This window comes from Solea solea, chromosome 6, assembly GCF_958295425.1.
Source record: "Solea solea chromosome 6, fSolSol10.1, whole genome shotgun sequence".
NCBI lineage: Eukaryota > Metazoa > Chordata > Actinopteri > Pleuronectiformes > Soleidae > Solea > Solea solea.
Genome location: NC_081139.1, coordinates 6,463,707 through 6,489,660, shown reverse-complemented (window position 1 = coordinate 6,489,660; position 25,954 = coordinate 6,463,707). Strand labels below are relative to the sequence as shown.

Below are 25,954 nucleotides of genomic sequence, written 5' to 3'. Positions count from 1 at the left end.
AACAAAACTTCAACTCTGTCAAATAAACTTTCGGGGAGAGGGAAAACACAGATTTTCTCTCTCCGATTATGCACTTATTGGCATTTCTGAGAAGAGAAATGTGTAAATAAACAAGTAATAATCGACCTTTACCTCGTGAAAACACACTGGAGTAAAGTTAAAGCAGACGCGATGAGGTCAGAAAACCAGAAGAACATGTTCAGATGTTCCTAAGAGTCCTCTTTATAGTGGAGAGGAGGCGCAGGGAAGAGGATTCTGGACAATAATGCTGTCAAAGCTGGACCGGCTGCACTGTGCGTGCGTGTGTGTGTCTGTGTGAGTGAGTGAGTAAGTGTGAGAGGGTGAGTTCTACCATCACCACCACCAAAATGAGGAAGGTGAACGTGCGCGCTGCCAAGACTGACCTCAGGTCCAACCTCTGCTGCTGACATCACTCCTCCTCACGGCTCGTCGCCTCAGCCTGGAGTCCCATCAAGGTCTGAGTCTCCCGCTGTGACCGAAGGAGGCGATGCCTCGACACCATTCATTCTCAGGCAGGCGCTCACTCAGGACAGGCGCACACACACACACACACACACACATACACACAACACACCGCTCATCATCACCTACACCATCATCATCATCGTCGTCATCATCACTATCATCATAGCCGGACAAACTGTGAAGCGAAGTGAAGTGTGAGGATGACAGAAGAAAGCAGGGGCAAACGGAGGAAACAAGCAAACCCCAGGAGGAACCGAGGTAAGAGGCGCGCAGCGAGGTTCCAGCGAGAGTCGCTGCACGGACGCAGGCAGATGCACACGAAACACTCATGTATATGTGCAGCGACGCTTTGACTACATTCTGCACCTTTATTTGTTTGCATTCATATCGTTCGAGCGGCTTTTATTTTTTAACAAGTTTGGATTATTCTGTGAAAACAGCTGTTAGAAGAAAAGGTGCGAGGAGACCCGCGACAAAAGTCCATCAGCAGTGCTGTGAAATCTCGTGATCTGCTCTCGTGATATAAAGCCTCAAAGGTTACGCTTTTCACTGGGTCTTAAAACTCTAAACAAAACAGATTGATTTCAGTGTAGGAAAAGATGATTTGTGTCAATAAGAAACGCTCCTCTGTGTCATGTTGGCTTCAGCTCTGCTGCTGCGTTTTATGCGTAAAGTTGAACGGGCTCCGAGATTTCAACTTTCCAGGACGCACTTCTCCTTGTTTTCTATTTTATATCCTGCTGTGCAACAATTCTTCTGTGTCATTTCATATGACAGTGTGTGTGTGTGTGTGTGTGTGGGTTTTGTGCTTAAGTCCAGTCAATGAAAGGCGACTTCTCTAAAATAAAAAAAATAGCGAGAAAAGGGCGTAAGAGAGAGGTTTTACGTTGTACTTTTGTTCAGCTTCGTTTAGTAAAATATCTAAATCAATTAAACCTAAAAAAAGGGGACACATCTAGTTAAATTAAAATATGTATTATTGCAGGAATCCAATTTCTGTGGCGTCAACGAAAAGGTCTTAAATTATGAAATAGTTTTCAGTCACTCACATGTGTAGTCCTGCTATTTTGTTGTACTATTTACTATAATTGTCATATGATTATCAATCATCACATCAAAAGCTTCAGTTTCCTGTGAAGCTGTGTAGGTGATGTCAGTTATCAGTTATCAGTTAGCAGTATACGGGGAACATGGTGCCTGTGTGTACGATGTAGGGACTTTATAAGTTGTGACTCTCGTGCCTTGTTTTCAAGTGTGTGGCAGCTCTGAACTCATAGACTGCAGCAAGGGTAAACACACTTGCACATGGATACACACATAAACATTTGGTCTCCTATTCTTCTGATGAGGACTGAAAATTTATGTTAGAATCAAATCCTGCCTCCCAAACCCAAACCCACAGGACTCTAAAATTATCCACTACATCGGACATTTCTCTAACCCTAAATTTAACTGGCAACCCCTGGCTTAAAAAACAAGTGTCAAACTATAACCTTAAACCTGTAGAACACAAAACCTTAAAGGCAAATTGTAATTTAAATTAATACTTAAGGTGTTTTGGGAGTGATAGTTAGAGTCTTGCTGCTGGCTGTGTATGTGTGTAACGCACACTTTTTTTGTGTGTGTTAAGCAAGGCAACTATTTGCCCGAGTGCAAACATGGCCTTAAACTGTGATTATCTTTCTGTCACCGAGAGCGTAACTCAGCTGCCGCCCAAAAGCAGAGCGCACAGTCGCCACATAATACTGTTTTGCTGGTTTTATTCTTGACTCTTTACTCTTTAAATACAATCGCCAGTCAGGCACCTTGCTTGTTTGTTTTTTGTCTTCCTCTGAACTGACGTGCCACCGCCACAAACGTTTACTGTAAGGACCTCATTAGTTTGCTGTGAGTGTTTCCTCATTTTTATTCACAGAGGTGTGATTCTCAGTAGAGTGTCACCAGGGTGAGATCCTCTCTCGCCGCCCTCACATTAATGGATGACCCCCCCCACGTGTACAAGCACCCTCTCTCACCTTTGACTGGCAACATAGCAGTTTGTCGACCGATTAAGCTCGAGTTCACAAATCAACAGCATCACCGTGCTGTGAAAGCTATCGGGGTTGGGGGGGGGGAGAAACACTTACTGAAAGGACCTGTCACACATCAGACTAAAAAAAAAAAAAAAACACAGCACAGTTCCTTTAATTTCCAGCGGTCACCTCAGAGCACACATCACAGAGAGGACGTTTGAAGGGATCAAAGACACTGATTACAAATTGATATTGGGCCCGAGAAGCTCAAAAAACTGTCTTAAATGTCCCGCTGAAGGTCCTGTAGTGTGATATTCTGTGTCACTCTTTGTGAGTTAGTCCAGCCAGCTCTTTTTTTGTCTTTCATTTGTAGTCACTGATAGCTGCTTTACGAGTTGCCGTTTGTCTACACACATGCCCCGTGGAGATGCTCTTTCATGGCATGTGTCACACATGCATGAGGTGCATGTGTGAGATTTGCATGTCGTGTCGGTGTATACGCTACGTGTGTGTGTGTGTGTGTATTAAAGCTGTGTTTAGGGTTTGGAATGTGAGCAGCTAGTTAAAGGTCCTTGATAAAACCAAAACGAATCTGGCAGGGCCTGACTCATAAGACAGCGATTCGAGGATCTTTTCCAAACCAGAAGAAAGAGAGGAAAAGAACATAAGCTGACTTTTCTTCTCTCCCCAAGGCGCCTATTGATTATGTCTCTGTCTCCCCCAATAAAAGTGTCAATGTTCACCAATATCAAGCAGCGTGAGGATATTTACTTCGCTTCATTCCTGGCAGATTGAAAACAGTCCTTTGACCAAGGACGGAAACATATCCATTTGAAATGATGACTTGTATACTGGCTGTGAGTGAGAGTGTGAAATAATTGGTTGAATGGCACTCTCCCGTCCCGGGCCTTTTTTGAAACAATGCATTTATTTGATAGTTTAGTGGAGATAATACTGAAAAGACTTGAACGCTTGTGGGTAAACGTTAAATCTATGTTTTTCCCACTGAAAGATATTGAAGAAAACTCCCCAAAACAGCATTTTAATAAGGCAGTTATTTAAAATCTGGTCTTAAGACTATTAAGGTTGCACTGTTGTCAGTTATTTGAATCCTGTGGACTGAATTATGTATGGGCTTTCCCCTGCTCTCAGCCTTAGTGGGCATCTCGGCCAGAATGACATCCAGGCGACAGATGAAACTCACTCGGTCCTGACCCTTGAATCAGATGTTGGTTTGTATTTCACGAGCGCCCTCACAAACATATGTAGCGCTGTTTGCCTTATGCTTTAGGTTTTGTTAGTTCATGAAAAACTTCACTCCATTGTTGAAGTTGATGTGCCCATTTAAGAGCGAGCCCTTCGCTCTCCCGTTTCCCTCACTCCCTCGTTCTCGTTTTTCTTTCTTTTTTCAAGTGCCAATTTATTTAAACTCCTTTCCCCTTTTCTTCTTTCTCCTTCATTGATTTCCAAACCCCAGTCTTTGTATGCAGCTGGGGCCCAGCTGTGTGTCTGTGACTGTGTATGTGTGTGCATACATGCGAGTGTGTGTGCATGTGGGTTTTTCTGGCACGGCGCTGCCACAGTGAGCATAGCACAGTGTACACAAAGAACTTGAGCAGCGAAAAAGAGAGGGAAAAAGAGGAAAAAGGAGCGAGAGAACGGGGGGAAAACTTTGGAAAGACTGAAATGAAAGACTGACGCGCTTCTACTGTACAAAGTACAGGGGCCGGGCCTTTTGGACCGAGCCTACTTTAAGATGTATCGGCGCTTGGGGATGAGGGGTGGGGAGAGCGAGACAGCAATGAAGAGCTCAGGCACCACAGTTTATTACCAGGGCTCTTCAAGGGAGTCAGCTCAGGCGTCAGAACCAGCGGGTGGGAGGGACAGAGGAGGAAGAAAGAAGAGGAGGATGACTGGGACGGGGAGCTGATGGGGGTGACAGGAGTGACAGGACTGAAGACAACGATAAATAGCTCCTCGGCATGAGAAGGCAACGACGGAGGGGTTTGGTGGAACATTAGAGGTAGAGACAGAAGAGATGAGATGCTGCGACAGAATGTGGGATAATCTTAAGTGTTTCCTTATTTGTTCCCCAACGTTCCCATAGCTCTAAGTGTCACAGATTTTTCCCATCCCAGCGCTGTGTGTTTGATGCCAGATCAACACAGCAGTAATGGGGAATCCCTTGATTGGGTCCCTCTGGTATTTTTCACATATTTATTCAATTATTGCTCATTGTGATGTTTCACATTGAGCCAAAGCGGTCCCATGTCTTACTGTACATTCCTGCTATGTGGCTGCCACACTGGTGATCCACTCCAGGAGGAATTATTTGGAAAGTTTTGCGGTGCCGTTGCTGGATTAATACTCGCAGAGGGGTTTTCCGCCCATATTAGCTGCTGCACATGGCTTTCAGGAGTTGTAGGATCTATGAAACGGGATGTTACAGCGCATGCATCCGTTTTTGTTTTTAAAAATGCAGCGGTAGCAAGATGCCAGTTAGGCAACAGGTAGTGTTCTTCAGAAGTGTCGTCTTGTGTGGTTATAATCACCAAAACACCGTCCTTTGTGCCGTTTTATTCATCATCATTCGGTTCCCCTTTGTCTCTTTTCCTGCCAAATGTTGTCTGGACGATTAAGAGAAGAACACAGGGAAGGCAAGACTTCTTGGGGACCAATAAAAACATGGATGGTGTCATTTTTCTATCACCATGTGCAACCAGTTTTAACACACACACACACACAATGACAGGATTGAGGCTAAAACGTTGCCTGTCTACCAGCTTTGAGTCTACCTGGCACCGCAAAGAGAAAATTCAACTTCTGTTCAAGCCATCACAGTCCCAGAGCCCTTCAGATGATGAAAGTCCAGTCCGGTGTAGTTATCAGGAACAGTTAAATTGTCTCAGTAGATAAGACGTGACAGTTGAGTGTATGTCTGAGGATCACACTCCTTTAAACTGTAAGATAACGCTATTAACCACAGAGCCCATGAGGTGTGTATGCAATGCATGTGTGTGTGTGTGTGTGTGTGTGTGCCTCAGTCACTTTCACACACTCAACACCGACAATATTACTTGTGACAAGTCACTCGTGTATATGTGCATTTCTATTTTCACATCTTTTTATCGGATAGGAACATGTTTACATACGTGTACATTGTAATGTGGTCAAGTGTTCTTTATTCTCGACACGGTCCATTTCCAGGATTATTAATATATTCGTTGTCACTGCTCTTTTTTGTGTGTGTGTGTGGATCTAGTGTGGACTCTCTTTTTTGTGTAGACAGTCTGGGCATTGATACGTTGCACGTGTCTGACATGAAGGAAGAGGTTAAAACCATCCAGATAGGCGAGCTCTCTGCACACAATTTATAGATATGTGCTGTTTTATCACACCTCAAATTAAATTTGGAACCGTGATTCAGCTGTCATGTATTACAAGGTCCAGATGGGTGGCAGAGAGAGAGAGAGAGAGACAGAGAGAAAGAAAGAAAGAAAGTCTGGCAGGCAGATAGACTCGGCTGAATGAGAGTTTGCCAACATTTTGGAGCTCGTTGAAAGAGGAGCAGTTTGATATGTGTCGTGTAACGGCGACAGAGAGGAGAGGGGTGGCATTTAGGATCGGCTTTTATCACCTCAGTCAAGAAAACCTCACACCTGCTGATATGGGGAAAGGAGTCGTGCTTGTGGTTTCAGTTTGTCACCGTTCCTTTTTGTTTACTTCTCGTTTTTTTTTTGTTTCCCTTTGTATCTCTCCTTGAGACTACGTTCATTTTTCTATTTGCAAATACAAACGATGTCTCTTTTGTGTTTCCTACATGCTCCTCCACGTAAGGCAACCATGACAGTTTGCTAACAAGACGAGGAAAAGATAGGAGTACATTTATTATGTGTCTGCAAAATTGGAAATAATGCATTTCATACTTTCATTTTTTTCCTCGTAGATGTGAAGTTTTTTTTCAGTCATGAAATCCTACCACGCTCCCCTGCTGGGCTGCTGACAGTTTTGACAGCAGCTGGTTTTAACTCAGTGTAACGGCGGTCATTTCAGAGAGTTTTTTAAGCCGCGCTCGTGCCTGTGATGGGCATGTCGTTTTCAGCAGGTAGAAGTTACGCGGTCAACACACACACACTTTCACCCGGTGACTGTGTATTAAGATGGACAACATGTCACGTTCTCCCAGTTCACAAAGTTGAGTCAAAGCATCACAAGTGCAGGAGCTGCCATGTTGCAATGTTGATGTCATTTGGAGGCTGCGCAGTAGTTTTCCTGGAGCGCAGCCACGGCTTCAAGTTCCCACTGATACACACACACACACACACACACACACGCCTGACCAATCATGAATAAATCTTACCTGTAACTCATAGCATCTCATTCTTACGTCAAACTTAACCAGAAACGTGAACACTTTATCATACTCCACCGTGAGCCGACCTGTCAGAATGACAACAAAAATCATCTTTGGATAAAGTGTATTTGATGCGGACTCTGACTTTGATTTTGTAGAGTGGTCCATGCCAGATCTTGCTAACATGAGGGGAGGTGGGGTCTACGACTTACACTGCAGTTACCCATTAGGAGCCCTTCGGGGAGGTGTCATATCATCCCCCTTTACAGCCTTTGGACACACTTTCTGATGATGTCATCATAATTGTTTGCACCAAATCAGTTTGAGAGAACAATGGCCGACGTCCATGGAAATGTTTAGCCGTGCTTTTCACGGTCTCGCCGACGACTGTCAAAGGGATCTGTAAGTCCTGAGTCTTGATATAAACGAGTCGATTAAATAAGTATATTAGTATAAAACTAGTGTATTAGCCCCAAGCTTTTTGACTTTCCCGTCAAGTGCACCTGACAAAACAGGGACAGCATCACATGAATTCAGTGTTATTCAGTGTTAATGCCACAGTCTGACCTGCTCAGGGCTCTAAACTCTTGATACGTCCACCAGGAAAACCTTAAACTAGGGGAGTCAACTCCTCCTCCTCTCTTTCTCTGTGTCCCCGTACCTGTGATCACCTGGTACTACCTTCATCTGACCTGAACACCCACTCTCTGTGTGTGTGTGTGTGTAACAGAGAGAAAACTTACATCCAATATTAAGGAGGAAACACCTTCCACTGTGGAGAGTGAATATGTTTCACTGACTTTTGGGCCCACCACTGAATGCAGAAGTTATTAGAAGTTTTTACTGATCATGACCTCATTCATTTGTTCATTCGTTCCCCCCCATGTAATGCATACATTGTAGTTTCACCGTGACAACGCGAAGTCACCATGAGAATGAATATGAAAGGGTTTTGTGAAGGAACGAGGGAAAACATTTTGTACTAATTGGTTGAATTAATTTGGTCAAATCAGGGACACATTAATGTCAATAGGATCCATCTGTAGTATCAGGACCAGTGAACAAACACAAAAGTATTCACAGAATACACACATTCACCCATGAGCACATGAAATAATCTCAAAATGTAAAAACAGAGTTTTAAAATGACTTAAAAGATGACTTAAAATCAAAGATAAAAATCGGTGTTATTCGAGACTATTCGAGATTGAGCGATACAAAAGTCAGCCTCGATCAGAACTGACGAGGTTGACATTTAATAGCAGCGTGCAGATGAAACTGAAGCTCAGGTATGATAAAGAACAGGATCCATGTACCGGAAGAAATTTGTGCTAGAAAGGAAGCAAATGATCAGTTTTCACTGATTCAGTTCACATTGTTATCACGGTGTAACAATCTCTTATCTGTTTTCGGTCTTTCTAATGGTACGTGACAGGTTATCTCGTTTGTATTGGTAACGCTGGTATTGCAAAATGACACACGAGGGAAGGCGATAAGTTAAAATGGTTAGCTACTAATAAAAATTGAATTGAGACACAGAGAGAGCAAAAAAAAAGAAGAAAGAAAGAAAAAAACACACGTTGTGAAGTTAAAGAGTTATTTCTTTTTCCTTTTCCTTTTTGTGCGCTCATAGGGAAACAGTGTAGTTATGATTATATGGTGCATGTGTCCAGCATTTCAGTTGGGATGGAAGGGGAAATAAGTTTCAAGGCAGCTTGGCAGCATATCTGAGGGGGGTTACATCATCTAAATGATACAAGTAATAGGAAGGTGTGAATGTGTCCAGGCCTAACATTAGGACGGACTTACTATTTTTTGCTCTTTATGTCAGACTTTTTTCTAATCTGTATCTTTCCTTTTTGTTCTCTCTCTCGCGCGCTCTTAATTGTGTATTTCTTTTACTGTTTCAGCTCCTCTCTGTTCTCCTTATCTCCTCTTTGCCGTATCAGTACCCCCAACCTCCTATCCCCCGTTTACTTCTTTCCATTTCTAGCTTCTCCCTCTCACTTCTTTTCTTCCCCTCTCCTTCCACAACTATCCATCTTCTTCTGCTACCCCCCCCTCCCCGCCCGTGCCTGAGCTCCCCAAACCCTGAACAGTTGCCATCATGTCGTCCCCCCTCTGCCCCCCCGTCCCCCCGCGTGCCTCCCCTGTCCCACTGACACCACACGCTGCTCCCATCCCCCGAAAACCACTTCAAACAGCCAGCGCCATCAAAGCCCACAGTCAGTCAGCCAGGCAGTCAGCCAGGCAGCCAGCAAAGCAGCCAGTCAGCCAGCCAGCCTTCTGCTTCGACTTAAAATTACTGTTGTCCCAGTCGCGAGGCTGCTTTCCTCTTCTGATACACATCAAAGATCCTCTTAAACTCCCCAAGTTTGCTTTTTAAACCTTTCTTCTTGTCGAGTTGTTTTTTATATACATTATTTGACTGGTTGAGGTTTTACTCTCTCTCTCTCTCTCTGTCTTCTTGCCATCACTTTTTCTTTTCTCCAACATGGGACAGGTCAGTAATGACATGCACACAGTCTTGTGCAGTTCCGCTGCCTTTGCATTTTCTTTTTCTTTCCCTCTATGACTTTAATTAGTGTTGTTTCAGGCCTCATATGCACAACACACACACACACAGACACACAGACACACACAAGTACATCAAGCTAAAACAGAGGAACATACGGACGTGTGTAAATTAATATGCGATGTGAATGATACATCCTCCTAATCAAATTTCCATGACCACAAAAACACCAGTTAAACTGTGTGTGTGTGTTTCTTTATGTGTGTGCATGCTTTAATGGCAGAAACACTGATGAAACAGAGAGACTGTGAGGCCGGGATGACAGAGTGAGAGAGAGAGAGAGAGAGAGAGAGTGCAAGGCGTGTGGGGAAAGGCTGGGAGAAAGAAAAGAAAACACGAGGACGGTGCCAAAGTAGAAACTTTTCTATGTTTCAAAGCCTCCAAGGTCACTTGTGGTCACTTGAAATGTTTCGGTGCACTGTATCATCGTCGCACTTGAAGGATGTAATGTGCACACGTGCCAGATGATGGCGCCCTGTCTGTATGTTATCTTGACTGCCAGTGCCACTGTGTCTACAAGAACATCACTTGTCATTATAAAGAACATTATTTCGTCACACTGATACAGTTTTACTGATTACTCTCTGAAGGCAGCAATTACAGACCGGATCTATTTTTAACTGTGGAGAGTGGAGGGAAATAAAAAAAAAAGGGCAATTTGACTAATATCAGTTATGATGGCACAAGCAGCTGTAAGAGTGGAGTTTTTCTCCGTGAATACCTTCACATGTGTGCTCTGATCTTTTATATCTCAGTGCGGTTCTTCACAAAACCGTGTATCTTGTATTTTAAAATCGACGTTGGTCGCGCTCGTGGTTATATTAAGACATTTTGGGCTTTAATGCACAACATTCTCCCCTTTTTCTTTTTTTTTCAAGACCACCGCATCACACGAAACACCTCCGACAGATCACATACACAGATGCCAGACAAAGTCAGAGGGATACCGGGCATATTTGTTCCACCCTCAAAACAAATCTCCTGCAGTGAATAACTGAAAGTTGCAGCTTAAGCTGAACTAACCAAAATCCCACATTGTATAGCTGTTAAACTCAAAGCGAGGTTTTATTTTAGCATGCACCCCTATTAAAAAACTTCAGAAACCTTTGTGCTCCGTCAGAGAATGTTTTAATATTCAAAAGGAGCCACTATTGTGTGGTTTCTTGCGCCAACGTACAAAATAAAGAGCCACATCAGAAAGCTGGAACCGTCCCTGAGCATTTTCATGTGTAAAGAAAAAAGAGGGAAAACAAATTTGGAGGGGGGAGACAGGGGTATTTATAGAGTGGTGTGAGAGTCTCTGCAATGACAGGAGTCTAATGAAGTGGAGTTTGGGTTTTGATTCACAGTGTGGTGAGTGCGTGGGTCCCTCTGTGACCCTTATTGCATTCCACCACCGATTCCTCGCTACACGGAAACCAGCGCGGGCCACAGGAGGAGGCAGAAGGCCAAACTCGAAATAACGTGTTTCTTTAACCAAGCTAACCTTTCACAGCAGCGTCAGGCCTGCTTCCAGGGCAGTAGATGCACACGGGGCCACAGCGGCAGCGGCGCGCAGCTCAGACACAGTGGGAAGGCTTTTATTCATATGTGCACCCACTTTCGTTCTGAGTGTACATAAATTACCCAATTAATGCGACTCAGCATGATGCTGTTTCTCTGATCGCAGTCTGAGATGGAACACATATAGTTCATTTAAGATGAAATGTGACAAGTGACTGGTTTTAATGTGGTGGCAGATTGATGTGTGCCCATGACCTGTTTTCAAAGAGTGTGCACCAGCCCTAACACAACATTAAAACATGTCCCAGTTTTTGACTGTGACAACAGAGCAGACGAAGCACGTTCATCATTAAAAACAACAACAACAACAACAACAACAGCGGCGACGTCTTAACTGTCACAAGCTGCCCACAAAGTTCAAGAAGCGATATTAATGCAGAAGTCACACGAATGCGCTTTGAAGGTTAAGGCCGGCGTGGAACAAGGTAACTTTTTTTTGATCTGTCTCTGCGGTGGTCTAGAGGACAGGTACGTACACATTGTGGCAAACATGTAGGCAGCAGCATACAGGAAACCTCCAAAGGAAGAGCAAATAACCACAAAGGCTCATTGCAAACTTCTTAACTTACACCTTTGTCTCTTTTCTGCAAAGAGGCAAAGTGATTGTTGCTTTTTTTTTTTTGCACACATATTAAAACGACTACTCTTTTTGGGTAGATATCTTACAGCCACAGGTTTTAGTATCATAGCAGTAACAAAAGTTATTCTTTCACAATATCAACTGTGACCGCTCTTCTTTGCTTCTTTACGAACAAAGACTTTTAATCCTCTGTGGATTATTTTGGGTCGCACATATACAGCATACATACACGCATACAGTTTCCATCCACACAGTTGTCTACCTGTACGAAAATGTACAGCTATTAATTTTGAGTTCCTGTGGGGCCGGCGGTGCAACTTCACCATCATTATAGGCTACGAAAATAAACCATGGATTTCTATAGATGACTCACCACAATCTAAGAATACACTGGTGTGGGAATCTTCAAGAAGGGTGAAAGTATACACCCCGTAAGTGTGTTTCTACTTCACGCCACCTCCGGTACTGTCAAAGTTCCGTCATTGCGTCACATGCACACTCACACTCACACGTACCACTGTGCTGCTGTGATCGCTCGTTTTAGCTTTGATGCTTTTCCCCCAAAATATGTTCACGCGCGCTCCTCCTACTTCTATTTTTGTTTTTATTTTTTTTATCTCTGATGAAAAATACTAAAAGCACACAGACATGATGTCATAAACATGACGTATCTTTAGCAGGACTATAGGAGTATTAGGTATATGCAAAATATAGTTTGTAATACCTGTAATTAATATAATACGTGTGGTTACAAATCCCAAATTTGTACTTAATTTATTACTAAAAAAAGCAAAGCTTTTGTATGAAAATAGTGCAAAGAGGGAGGTTAACCATTTCAGATGTAAAATAAAAAAAATCAATAAATAGTATGTTATAGCTTTGTTCACTATTTTACTTGTTTGGTTCAATCTTATCTGTCTTTTCTGACATCAAACAAGAGCAGGTCTCCTCTCCTCCAAGCAGACGGTGCAGTGATGTGACACGTAGAGAAAGAGAATAACAGATCACTGATACTGAAATCAGTCGATTTTCAGATACACGGCGGCTGTGGCAGCTGTGCACATCCACTCCACAGAATGTCAGAGTGGGATTTTTATTTTTTCTTGGGCGAATCAAAGCGCAGCCCCCGAGACACTGAGCCCCCTCATATGTGAATAATGAAACTAACGCCAGCGCAGAGTCACATTAAAAGCACAACCCGTTGACAAATCAACGTTGCGTGTGGTATCAGTGAACATCTCGGCGGCTTTGAAGCTAATAAAATGCCAAAAGGGGACTCTGTGTTTGTGTCACAAGGGTTCTAATTGAACGGAGTCATTAAAAGCCACAGTGAACAAAGGCTAAAATAGTTTCAATACGGTGTTTGTTGTCAGTTTCAAGTGTGCACAATTGTGCTGCTGTTTTTTGCAGCACTTCAATCAATATGAGGGACATTAGCATGGAGTTTTCTCCTTCAACCGGGGGTTCAAAGTGTGCAGATGCTGCCCTGGTGTAAGTACTCTTGCAGGGTGGTGTCTCCTAATGAGCGGGAACATCCAACAGCACAGAGCTGTGACACCACGCGGGCTCCAGTTTTTCTATCTGTGAAGTTCAGAGAAACACACGCATCAGATCAGTGTGTTGGCCCCTTTTTTGTCCCCGCTATACAGTTGTGTTGCATTCGGTTTGTTTGTTTGTTTGGATTTCTTTACAATCTGTGTGTGTGTGTGTGTTGAGGGAATTTCCCTCTGGGTTTTTCACTGCTCAGAATCACTTGGAGAGTTTGTGCCTGAGACAGTTTGACACTGACGCGTTCTCATTTTCCTTGCACCACTTTTTGCCTTTCTCTTATCTCCCCCCCCCCCCCCCTCTTCTTTATGTCTCAGTGTAGTTCACCATACACTATCTGTGCTGCACTCTTTATGTGCTGGTGTCTCTCTGCACCTCCTTGTTTAGCCTCTTTCTGTAACCTACACACCACACACTGCACAAATGCAAAATCACATACTTGCACCACACAGCACATTTCAGCGGCTCTTCCTCTGCACTAATATGACCTTTATGATCTCCATTACTCAGTCACACTTCTCGTCTAGTCTTGCCAGCAGCCATTTGCAAACTTTTTTTTTTTTTTGGACCACTGCCAACCAGCAAAGAAGGACATTTTAATCAAACTGAAAACTTGTCTCTGGTATCAGTGTGGTTATTTTCACCGTCATTAGACAAGAATGTTTGCACTTCCTCTTTTCTGGCCACGAAAATGCAATAAAAAAGGAGCAAAACATCACATTATCACCATTCCCATTGGTTAACGTGTAATTTAGAGCATTTAATCCCCCCCCACCCACCATCCCCCCCAATTTGCTGTCAGCATATAATGTGTAAAACATTTGGATAATTTGAAATTAAAGGTTGCATTCCACCCGTGAGGCTGTCACTATGAGAGACATTTCTTGGTTTTCTGCAAATTAAACCAACCGTGTGGGTTTTTGATGTCACACTATTGGCATCGCACACACTCTCCTCTGACTTCACCCATCCAAACTTTAACTTTCTGTTCTTTCTGAATCACACTGCACGTTTATTCGCATGTTTACCGACACAGGTGTGGTCATGTCACCTCTGAGCTCAGGCCAAGGTGCTAAACTGAGGGACGACTATCAGCCTGAGACAGAGAGAGAGAGAGAGAGTTGCTGCTTAGGTGAAGGGAATCAGGTGGGAGGTGTCTGTTCTTGGTTGTGGTCCTCCTCTGACTCATTGTACGAATGTCAGGCAGCAGGTATGAATAGGGGAGCTGCCACAGTGAGAATAACACTTTTTTTTTGGTGATATAATTAAAGCGCAGTCATCGATATGGACATGAGTGTGCTCTGGAGATGAATGTGGACCCAGCGTGTCTCTGAACTGCTCTCATAGGTACCGTAAAAAATGATAATACACTCGTCTTCCTGTGCTTGGTTTGTGTCGTAGCATGTGGGGCATCCATGACCTTCACGTGGTAAATTTATTGAGTTGAAAATAGTCATTGGTAGTTTCTCGTGAAGCCTGTGAAACCATCGCAGCAGTGTTTCACCTTTTAACTGTATCTTTGACATGTGAAAAACTTCCGTGACAAAATTTGATTAATCAGTACGTTTTTATTTATACACTGGCGCAGTCATTTGTCTTATTTTACCGCCTTCAATTGTACTTTATGAAATATTACTTACTATGATGTGGCTGCATCATATTACACTCAGCAGCACTGATCACATTTCTTCCAGGTAGAGAATTAAAAACATGAATTTACAAATGATTGAGAAAATTTCACAATATGAGATTTGATGTTAAAGTTTTAAAAAGTGAAACAGAAGAAGAATTTTGATTTTGTTTGCTGTTAATATTTCAGGGTCCTCTGTCAAAGATACACAGCGATACATGTAAAACTACACCTCATTATTGCACGCATAATTCATTTTAATTCCAACACATGTGCATTAAAGAAAAGTCACGTATATTCTGTTGTTGCCGTTCAACGTGAGAAAGAAATAAATCTATCAAACGCCACCGACGCTGTGTTGCACGACCATCACCACTCTGGCCTTAAATGGACAATTATGAGTGTGTAAATAAATCAGCCGAATGGTAATAAATTCATCGTGTGGGAAATTGGGCCTGGCTTGTTTGTTGCCATTTAAAACCAAACGAAACAAACAAGGTAATTTCAAGGTAATTACTGTGTGTTTACTATTTAGCCACATAATCACTAAGTCAATACCAGATGACATATGTGCATTGTAAAATAAACGGCAGTGTTCTGCTGTACAGTAGACCCCCCCCCCCCCTTGCTTTAGACTGGACAGGAGTTTAACTTTCTCTCTGCTGCTGTGAGCAAAACAAAATGCTGAGAGGATTTTATTTTTCCTCTTTTTTTTTTCTGTGGCTTGTATGTTAATGTGGTTGTTTAAAAGTGTCACTAACATGTGTGCTTATGAATTTATTCAGGCAGGCACTATCTGCCATTTTTTTTTTTAGGCCTCAGATCAGATTCAAGATGGATCACAACGTAGGCGCCGAGAGTAAGCAAGTCAAATTCAGCTTTTCTGACTTGTCTTAGATGTTCTGTGTCTGCGCTGAAAAAAAGAAGACATGTTTCTGGCAGGCAGACCGTCAATCTTTTCGTTCAGTCTCTGTCAGCGAGAGGGAGAGAGCATCAGACGGGGAAAAAAGCAGTCGAGTGAGTGTGTGTGTGTGTGTGTGTGTGTGTGATCTGAACACAGTGTTGTCAAACCATCAGAAACAGTCCCCAGACGACTGAGCGATCACCATTGTCAAGCATGATGCAGCACAGTTCTGTTAGCGCTCTCTGGATATGACTCACGTTCTTCCCACGCACACAACACTGCATGCAGCACCAGCAGCGAGTGTGTTGACTTCTCCTCAGACGAGCCGTGTTTGGCTTATTAATCAAATTACACATTCTGAAAACACATCGCATGAAAAGTGTCAGTCTCACTCATTTATACCTCAGCACGCGATCTTTATACTGGCAGGCGTTCCCCCTAAAAACCTCCTGCATAGATTTAGCTGCTCCAATGCAAGTGAAAAACAAAGGAGGATGCAAACGCCATCCAAATAAATAAATCAACAGGCCTGATAATGAAAGCCATGCCTGCTCAGTGCCGCTTTAATGACAGGACATATAGACTCAGTGTCACTCACTGTCATGCGAGAGAAGATTAGAGCCAATTTGATGCTAATCTGGACCAGATTTCTCTCCTTTAGGGCCGAGCCGCTTGGCCTATCGTCCCACAAATCTCCTGCATTACTGATACATGGACCTTCAGCTACAGCTTCATAAGTCATTCCTGCCCATTCATAAGCATACGAGGCTGGGGCAGGACACAGCATTTGCTGATGCAAACAGATACATGTGTAGGTGTTATATCGACATATACTCATCTGAGGAATATGTGCACAAACATGCTGACTATTTACAAGTGACTTATGTGTTTGTGATTGTGGGGCGCCCCCTCTGCAGACCCTTTTTTTGCTCTTTTAGTAGCAGAGTGACTGTGGATGTTTTATCGCTGTCCTCCAGTCTACAGACAAGTACATTTAAATGTCACAGAGTTGAGTGACAGGCTTTTATGACTGTGAGCTGTGGTTGTATTCACGTGTCTGTGTGTGTGTGTGTGTGTGTGTGTGTGTTTGTGTTGCCCATCAGCCAGTATGGGTGTAGTCAATACGGCTCAAATGGAGATTTTTATCCTTTTTTTTGGTGTTGTTTTGACACTTTAACTTTGTTTATGTTTTGTGAAATTTAATGAGCTGTGAAAGTTAATTTTCCCTCCCTCAGTTGTGTGAAAGCCAAATAAGAAAATTCTATTAAACCTAATTCTTTTTTTTAAAAAGCATGTCGACGTTATATCGCGTCCGTCAACAAACGTGGATCAGAAACCCTGTTTTTCACGATGCAAAGGGTCGACTTGGCCGCGAGCGTGTTGGCACGCGACATGCTCTCCCCCTCAAAAAACAGCTTGACTTTCTCTGACGATACATTTCAAACGCACTGGCAAGGAGATCTATTTGTGTTCTTAAATAGTCATTATTTGGTTGTGATTAGATATTACTAATCAGTGAGAGGAAAACACAGAACCCTCAAAGAAAGCTTGGAAATAAGAGACTACAGCTTAAATCCTAGGCATGTGTTTGTAATTGTCATTTATTTTCTTCACCATGGGAAAAAAATATTTTTTTCTTCTTCTTCTTTTCTTGCAGCCTGGACACTGAGGGTAAACTTTTAAATTACAATAGGTTATTTATCTTACTTCATCCCTTCCCTACCCACAGTCTCTAGCCACATTGTCATGTCACATATCACACATGTGCTGAAAATACAAGGCTTAGCATTACAAAAAAAAAGAAAAAAGATTTCCCTTCTTCAGATGTCGCTGAGGAGGAGAAATTTTTAGCTCAAAGTAAAAAAAAACATAAATTACAGTGATTTACGATGACATTTAAATAAGCTGTATTTTACTGGACTGAATTTTAATCAGAACAATGCCACTTTTACAGACTGCAGATCATTTTCACTTAATTTAATACATGTATTTTTTGTATTAAATGATTATCGAATAATATACAATATACAGTATAGAATTATTATTATTTTTTTTTTTTTAAGTTTACAAATTAAAGGCTTTTAAGGAGTAAAACCTTCTCCTTAAAAGTAATCACACATACTTAGAAAATACATTTTATCTTGCTGAGACTGCTTGGTCAAATGTATATGGTGTATGTTGCAATGCATGCTGAGCGATGATCATTATCTACGCCTCAACCCACACAAAGCCACATGAAATATTTCAATGACACAAACACAGTGAAGAATATCACCCGGAGACACTTGCATTCCTCTCAACAAAGTCATTTAAACATAAGAGCTCTAAATGTACTAAACATTTTTGAATATCTGGTTGTGTTTTCCCCCAATTTGGTTTCAGTTCCTTACATTTTTTAACTCGTCTCTGGTTTCCACGGGCCACAATCCAAAGCTCAAATAACCAAATATCATCTGAATTAACAAGAAACATGTCTATTACATTATGAATCATGTTTTTTTTTTGTTTTTTTTTTAAATGTATTATTTTGGATGCAACCATAAAATAAAGGCATATCATTTCACATAGATTAAAGACACATGTTGATGATATTTGATTTTTAAAGTACAATTTAGCACTGCTAAATGATGCACCCCTATGCATAGCAGTTAGTCGTGATCTCTGATGTTTTCACTTTCCACCTCACAGTGGATGCTGAACAAGTGACTTCACTGGGATCTGAAGGGGAGGATGAGGTGGGTCTGTGGAGCCTGGAGCCCCAGGAATGCCAGGAGAGCCTGGACAAGACGAGCCTGACACCCAGCGAGGGGACGGAGGAGGCCAGCAGTCCTGCCCGCTCCACGCAGCCACACAGCCTCAGCCCCAGCAGCAGGAACTACTGGGTGCAGGTGGAGCCAGAGGCTGAGGCTGCCGAGGACACCATTACTGCATCCACCAGTGACAGGGAAGGAGACCATGATCCACTGAGGATGTACTGTAAGTTATGAACTAAAGTATAGTGCTGCCTTGTTACAGAATAACATGTAAAATGTATGTTTTCTGCTTCAGTTTCTGAAGAATTAAGGCCTGGCCAAGTCTGTAAAAATGTAGTGTATACTGCATGAGACTGCTGCGTAGGACACTATGTTAAGTGTAAACATCCTCAGTGTTTTTCTGATGCAAGAGACCTCCAGTCTCAAGATGCTTCGCAAAGCCCTCTAGATACACCTTCATATCTGCTCCTCATGAAACCATGGCTTCCCTGAAAGCAGTTCCCTTTTTTCACTCGACTCTTTGAAAAGGCAGCCTTCTGAAAGCATGACAAAAGAACTCATCCCACACAATGTCACAATATTTCCATGCATCAAAGAGGTGACGTTACGGTACTGAAATCAGCACTGTGCGACGCGAGGCTTTCCCTTTTATTTAGGGGAGATCAAAGGCGTTGCGCGGCTTGCCTACTAACAATCACTTAGCTCCTCGCCTCGTGTGATTTGGCCTTGCCTGATGAAGGCGAAGCTGAGTTTTTACAACACTTAACCACACAGGCTCGTCCCTTCACCACATAAAAAAACAGCTCAAAATATGCCAGCATCTGCAAACATTTGAAAAATCTTCCTCAAAGTCACTGTAAGTAAAGTTGACTGGCTTGAGATAGGAGACACCCTCTCTCCTTCACATTGAGTACATCTGTGGTTTTCTCTCTTGGCCTGCCTGTCACTGCACTCACAGGCTCAACTGAGGACGAATTCCTAACAACCAGCTCCCTGGATTTATTGTTTTATCTTTCAGTAAACAATTTGGTCCTATTAGATTCAGTTGCGCGGTGTCACTTCACAATTTATTCCCACTCGCGACCATGTGAACGTACACACACAGCTACACGCCATTAAAAAGTAGAATGGCAGCAATGGCTCGACCACACTGTTGTGTATCAGTTTAATTGTGAGAAGGCTTTTTAATAACCCAGACCTAACAAAACGTCTCAAATCAATAATAGATCATAGACTCAGAATAAGACTGTGTGTTCTTCAGTTGTTGTCTGTATTGTGGTCATTGCATTTTGGTCAGGATTTGGATATTAGTGACACGTTCTCCTCTTTACATATTAGAGAAAAGTGTATTGTTGTAATAATATTTGTCTGCATATCAAGCCAGACACACCTCAACTGTTTTACATGTAGCCCGCGTCGCTGGTAGAACACAAACACTTTGCACTTCTGCAGACGTTTCACTTCCTCTGTGTCTTTTTTCTATCTGCGACCCAGGTAAGAACTCAGACTCCCAGAATGCCTTGGAGGACCTGGCTCATTATGAATTTTTGGCCCAGCTCAAGAAGGCTTCTACCTCTGCCAGTCTCTTGGACCATCTGAACCACAACGGCACAGCAGCTGTGTATCACCAGGGCAGCAAACACGATGACCTCCCGCCTGCCATCTGGTCACCGGGAGCTCAGCACTGCTCACCTGAGGGCGCAGGTATGTTGAGTTTGAAATGTTTTATTTTTTTAAAAAGGTAATCATTGTATTTAACTATCTATAAGGTACATGTAAAATAGTAAAACCAGCTGTTGACCTGTCCACTGGTATAGGCTTCAGCCCCCCTGCAGTTTAGAACATGGGTGGATACGGCACGATTTATGTGGTCTACAGTATTTCAATTGTGTCTGGGTTTCAGATGCAGGAAGGAACCAGCAGGTTTGTCCGTTCTGCCACAGGATGTTTCAGCGAGGAGCCACTCTGAGGGAGCACATAAAGTACTGTCAAGAGAGGGAGGGGGGCCACATGGTCTGTCCACTCTGTGGATACACTGCCCCCCTTAGGGCACAGATGGAGCAGCACCTGGCACTTCACAATCAGATGCAGGACAAGGTGAGGCAGAGGAGCATACACTTTAGCAACTGGCATAAGAGCAAACATGTCAGAGCATGTTAAGTCAAACAACGTATGTGTTTGTAATTGGTGTTTAGAATAAATAACGTTGAAATCATACTTCCACAAACCCCGACTTTGCCCTCCGAAAGGATAAAACTAGTAACAAGTTCCTGTCATTTCTAGAGTCCCATCACGCTGGATCAAGGCATGGAAACCAGGAAGTTCAAATGTCTCCAGTGTGGGAAAGCCTTCAAGTACAAACACCACCTCAAAGAGCATCTCCGCATCCACAGCGGTGAGGCAGAGCAACATCAAAACAATTGTACTCACCCATTAATTTGCTATTGTTTCTCCATTGTATCACTAACCTTTACTTAGCGTGTCAGTTGTACAGTAGGAAATTACACACAAGTTTATGTGTTGACAGAAAACAAGTTTAAAATAATATTTTTTATGATAGTAAAAAAGAATCATGGCGAATGATCACACCCTAGGATAAGATATTTTCAGTCTTTGTATCTGTGGACTAATTCCTCCTCGTTTTATCCTTCAGGTGAGAAGCCGTACGAGTGCTCCAACTGCAAAAAACGCTTCTCTCATTCCGGCTCTTACAGCTCCCACTTGAGCAGCAAAAAGTGCCACAGTGGTGGAGGCAATGGAGGGGGAAATCCAGGAGGAGCCAGTGGGGCATTTAATGGACATAGCCAAAGCCCCTACCACCACTCATTTCTCCCATCTCCCTCTGCAGGCAGAGGGAGGATCAGTAATGACAAGGACTCGCCTTTGTCTTCACAGAATCAAGATAATTCCAGATCCCTGGGCAGAGCACCAGAGGATCCTCATCAGCTTTTGTTGCAGGATAGCAACCAGAACCCCACTGGCTTTCCCAAAGCGTTGGATCTGGCTCAGCTCTGGGACCCCTCGGCAGAGCTTTCTCTGAGGGCCAGTATCCTGAAAGAGACCAACCTGCTACCTTATCCTTACTCTGGCACCAAGTTTGAGCAGATGCTGCAGGAGATGCTGCACAGGGAGGTGAAAAAAGAGGAGGACATGGAAAGAGGTGGAGCCGTAGCAGAGGAAAAACGGCTCATTCACAACGGAGGGCCCGAGAAGAAACTGTCGCCTGAAAGAAGGAGAGAGTCGGGTGAAGGGGAGAGAGGTGTGCTCGGGGTGACGTGTCGCTGGTGCTCACAGCTTTTCCCGAATGTGGCAGTGCTGCTTCAGCATGAGCGCTACCTCTGTAAGATGAACCGCGAGGCAGTGGAGATGCCTGAGGGTCTTCGCGGCAAAGACCCCTCCTCGCCACCTGTATTCTTACCCCGACCTGATCTTCACCCAGAGAACAGCAAACCGTGTGAGGTAATCAACGGCCTCTCTGGAAACAAGTCGCCGCTGCACAAGCCCAGCTGGCATTCTGTCACACAGCAGCTTTTGGTGGCAATGCACTCCCCACCGCCGCAGCCTCGCCAGGACGTCCTGTCCTCGCGTGCATATTGGTCCAGCCAGGAGAAGGTAAGCCCGAGCCAATCGATCATCCACTCTCCAGATCTGTCATCACCCAGAGCCAGAAGAAGAGTTCCCTCCTCTGGATTCAGCTCTCCTGTCTGCCTCGACCTGACCAGCTGTCCTCCTGAAATCTCCTCACCTCAGAACCAGACCGGCAGCTCTTGGTCTGCACAGAATGAACCTCTGGACCTCTCCCTGCCCAAGCAGCTCTCAGACCATGAACGGAAGAACAAAACTGTCAATGGCAGCTCGTCCAGAGGTGACAAGAGAGAGTTTGGGAGCCAGCAGCTAAAGAGACTCATGTCCAACTTAAGTCCCACGTCACATCTACCCTTTCACCACCATCCGGTCTACAGTGGGGCCAGAGCTCCCATGTTTCCAGGATCCCTGTACAATGGTTTTCCTATCATCAACCAGTCTGGTTTAGGGCTTTCAGGACATGATGCCACTGCATCGATTCCCTTCAGCCAGCCAGCTAATAGCTCTGGATTTCTCTCCCCTTTGACTTACATGATGGAGGCAGACGCAGAGGCCACACTGAAGAAGATCCACCATGAAAGACAAGCTCTGATGGTAAGACAAGACAAGAAATTTAAGGCTCACATAAGTTACACTGTAATTACTCAAAATTAAGCATGTATTATATACAGTGGTCATTTTAATGCTTTCTTTACAGGGCGACGTATTAAGCCGAGGAGCTTTGGAATACCTCTCGCTAATGGATGAAAGTCTGGAGGGAGAGGGTGGGCCAGGGAGGAAGAGGCTGAAGAAGACGGATGAGGGGATGTACGCTTGTGACATTTGCGAAAAAACCTTCCAGAAGAGTAGCTCGCTGCTTCGACATAAATATGAGCACACAGGTCTGTACATATAATCACCATTTACACTGTCTGTGCACTGCAGTCTACAAAAACATGTGAACGATGTGCCAATCCTGTGGTTTTTCCACATTTTCTTATGAATGTTTAAAGAATGAGTGAGCCATTTTTAGGTATATTCTTATTTTGCTGAGAAATAGAAGATACGATGAGTACAACTGGTAAATGTAAGGTGAAGTGCTAGTCAACAGATTTTGTTACCAGAACCAGGTTGGCTGTTTTTCTGCTGGTTTTACCCGACTGAGCATGTTTCTCAAAGATATTGACAAAAAAAGATACGTTTGAAGAGGATTTTGTGTGCGTAGTACAGAATATTAGATATTAAAAGTCATTTATCCGTCTTCATTACAGGCAAACGTCCCCATGAGTGCAAAATCTGCAACAAGGCCTTTAAGCATAAGCACCATCTGATCGAGCACAGCCGGCTGCACTCCGGAGAGAAACCCTACCAATGTGACAAATGCGGCAAGCGCTTCTCTCACTCCGGCTCGTACTCGCAGCACATGAACCACCGCTACGCTTACTGCAGCAAAGACCAGGATCCAGACCAGGAACACGAGGAGATGCCTTTCACCCCTCGAGCGGACGGTGTTCTCGCGGGCCGGCTGGCTGACGAGGCCCCTCTGTCTGTGGAGGACGCCCAAACTCCTCATTTATTCCTCAGTGACTCCAGTCTGGATGGAGCTACGGAGGGATTCAAAGAGGAGGAGGAGGAGGAGGAGGAGGAGGAGGAAGGTAAAGAGGCAGGAGTTGGCGATGGTCACGTGGAAGAGGCAAATGAGGATTTGTCAGGGGAGCTGTTAGAAGATTTCACCGTTCATGGTTCGCCAACAAGGGAGAGAGACACTTGCGATGTGGGAAACCAAGTTGACGATGTCGACGGCGACATGTGGGACAAAGGCACTGAGGAGCAGAGTGGAAATGTAGACAAATATGAACCAAGCCCGGATGTTACACATTTACCCAATATAAAAACCTAAGGTGACCTTAACAAGCCAATGCAATGCATATACTGTACATATAAAAGACTTTTGATACTTCTTTTTTTTAAATCTTTTTTTGTATATATACTGTATATATAATAGCTTCACTGATTTTACTTTTCAACTTTTTTAACCACATGAAAAATGCACAAATCTGCCAAAGAATGGGCCTTAAAGTGGATCAAGCCAAACAATATGTATGTGACCATGCAGGATAAAAAAATGCAAAATGTACTTCATGTGCCTACAGTGTTTTTTATATATTGTTTTTCTTTTCTTTTTTGTTTGCGTTGACTTCCGTAAGGTCACACGTCCAGATGTGATATTGTAGAAATCTTACTTTTTATATGCTTACTGCTGCTGACAGCCGCTAAACCAGAAGCTTGTGTGCGTGTGTGTGTGTGTGTGTGTGTGAGAGTGTGTGTTTTAATTTACTTAGTTTGGAACGATATGACTGCTCACATGGAGATGCATCCCAGTGGGTGGTTTTTCAGAAAACAGGCTCAGTAGGAATTGATTGATCGCAGGACGGACTGTTATTGTAAATACCATGAAGGCCATACGGTTCTTAAAGGCTACAGATGCAGACTTAACAACAGAACCTGATGCCTAGTATTTATTCCTTCTAAGAAGTCCAAGAGAATTCACTTTCTTAATATCTTGGTGTGTCTACGGTCAGTTTTGTCACAAAATCTTTACCTCCATTTTAAGAATTACCAATCATTGTCAGTTAAAACACACATGTACAGTATTTTTTTACTTTTTCTCCCCAAGGCAAATACGTGCTTGGATGAACAGTAGAAGTTTCTGTAACCATTAATGCTGTGAAAACATAAGGTAAAAACCAACTCATCTCTTCAGGGGTAAACGGTGCTCAGTGGCTTTAATTAATCAGCAATCTATCCAGTGTGCAAAGACGGGGGGCGGAGGGGGGGGGGAGAAACGGAAGGCATATATTTATTTATTTTTTTTAACTAAAGAGTGAACTGCACCTATTTAATTGCACGTTTGAAAGAGTCATCTCTGCATTTCTACGTGGAACGTTAAAAACGGGCAAAAGATGAAGTCAGTCTCTGGGGTTTTTTCTTTTTTTGTCTCGTGTCTCACTATTTGTGTATCATTTACATGGAGCTGCTCTATTTCATTTAATGCCATAAATGTCTGTTATTCTTTTTTTTTTGTAATAATGTGCATGTGCCACAGCCTATCTTCACACTTCTGGAAGAATAAAAAAAGTGTCACACAGTCAGGCTGTTGAGGTGTGGCAAGTCGGTCAAGACTCAGGACATGATCGTCACTTTTTTAACCTCCCTACTTCCTCTTTCCGACTGAGGTGTAGTCAACGTGAAAAGTGCCTCAGATGTGCCGACACTGTGAGTAATCTGACGAGGCCTTGGTTCGACGAGATAAGATGGTGGTGCATGAGGTGTGACTAAGTTTTCATGCACGTGGGTATCAAAGTCACTGTGTGTGTGTGTGTGTTTATCACTAAAGATATGCATATGTGACACCCAACTGCCACCCTACTCTTGCATATTTCCTTACCTGTTATTCTGTTGTTGTTTTTTTAAATTGTTTACTTCACTCAGAGTCTGTACACTTTTAATGTTGAGCAGTATTTTTTATTATTATTATTTTTTCTGTTGGGCACAAATGCAACTTTTTGCATTCCCTGTTTTTTTTTATACACATTTTTATTTTGCATGTTCGTGGATATTTGTAATAAAATTGTACACATTTGACTCTGGAGTCTTGCATTTCATTGATTCCTCCAATTTCCTTCACTAATGTTGTCATTTATAACCCCCGACTAAAAATAGAACGTGCAGTGTGCAAGACAAAGATTTCAAAAGAACTTGTTCATTGAATTATTATTACTGCCTTTTTTAAGTTATATAAAATCAGAGGGGGGCTTAAACTTAACACAGCTGTCACCCTTTGATGATACAATGCCACTTTTTTTTGTTTTTCAGTGTAAATACAGACCATAACCCCTCCGAAGCTCAGCTGTGCCCGTGGGCCACTCGGTTTCCCATCACAGTAAACTGTTCCCATCACCACTCATGATCTATTTGCATGATG

The 25,954-nt window shown here is 43.2% G+C and overlaps 1 protein-coding gene across 1 annotated transcript; it reads left to right on the top strand.

Moving 5' to 3' along the window:
- On the top strand, positions 1-25,614 carry LOC131461366 (zinc finger E-box-binding homeobox 2-like). Its single transcript, XM_058632562.1, has 8 exons — positions 1-744; positions 18,341-18,628; positions 19,900-20,109; positions 20,309-20,502; positions 20,689-20,800; positions 21,059-22,584; positions 22,688-22,871; positions 23,241-25,614. Exons 1-8 carry the CDS (start codon positions 687-689, stop codon positions 23,867-23,869), a joined length of 3,201 nt encoding a protein of 1,066 aa, XP_058488545.1. The 5' UTR covers positions 1-686; the 3' UTR covers positions 23,870-25,614.
- The last annotated feature ends 340 nt before the right edge of the window (positions 25,615-25,954 follow it).

Excerpts from the sequence above, each read along its gene's own strand:
- LOC131461366 (XM_058632562.1), top strand. The coding sequence starts at position 687 with ATGACAGAAGAAAGCAGGGGCAAACGGAGGAAACAAGCAAACCCCAGG. Across the intron at positions 745-18,340 it reads AAACCCCAGGAGGAACCGAG|TGGATGCTGAACAAGTGACT; the intron begins GTAAGAGGCGCG and ends TCCACCTCACAG. Across the intron at positions 22,585-22,687 it reads ATGAAAGACAAGCTCTGATG|GGCGACGTATTAAGCCGAGG; the intron begins GTAAGACAAGAC and ends CTTTCTTTACAG.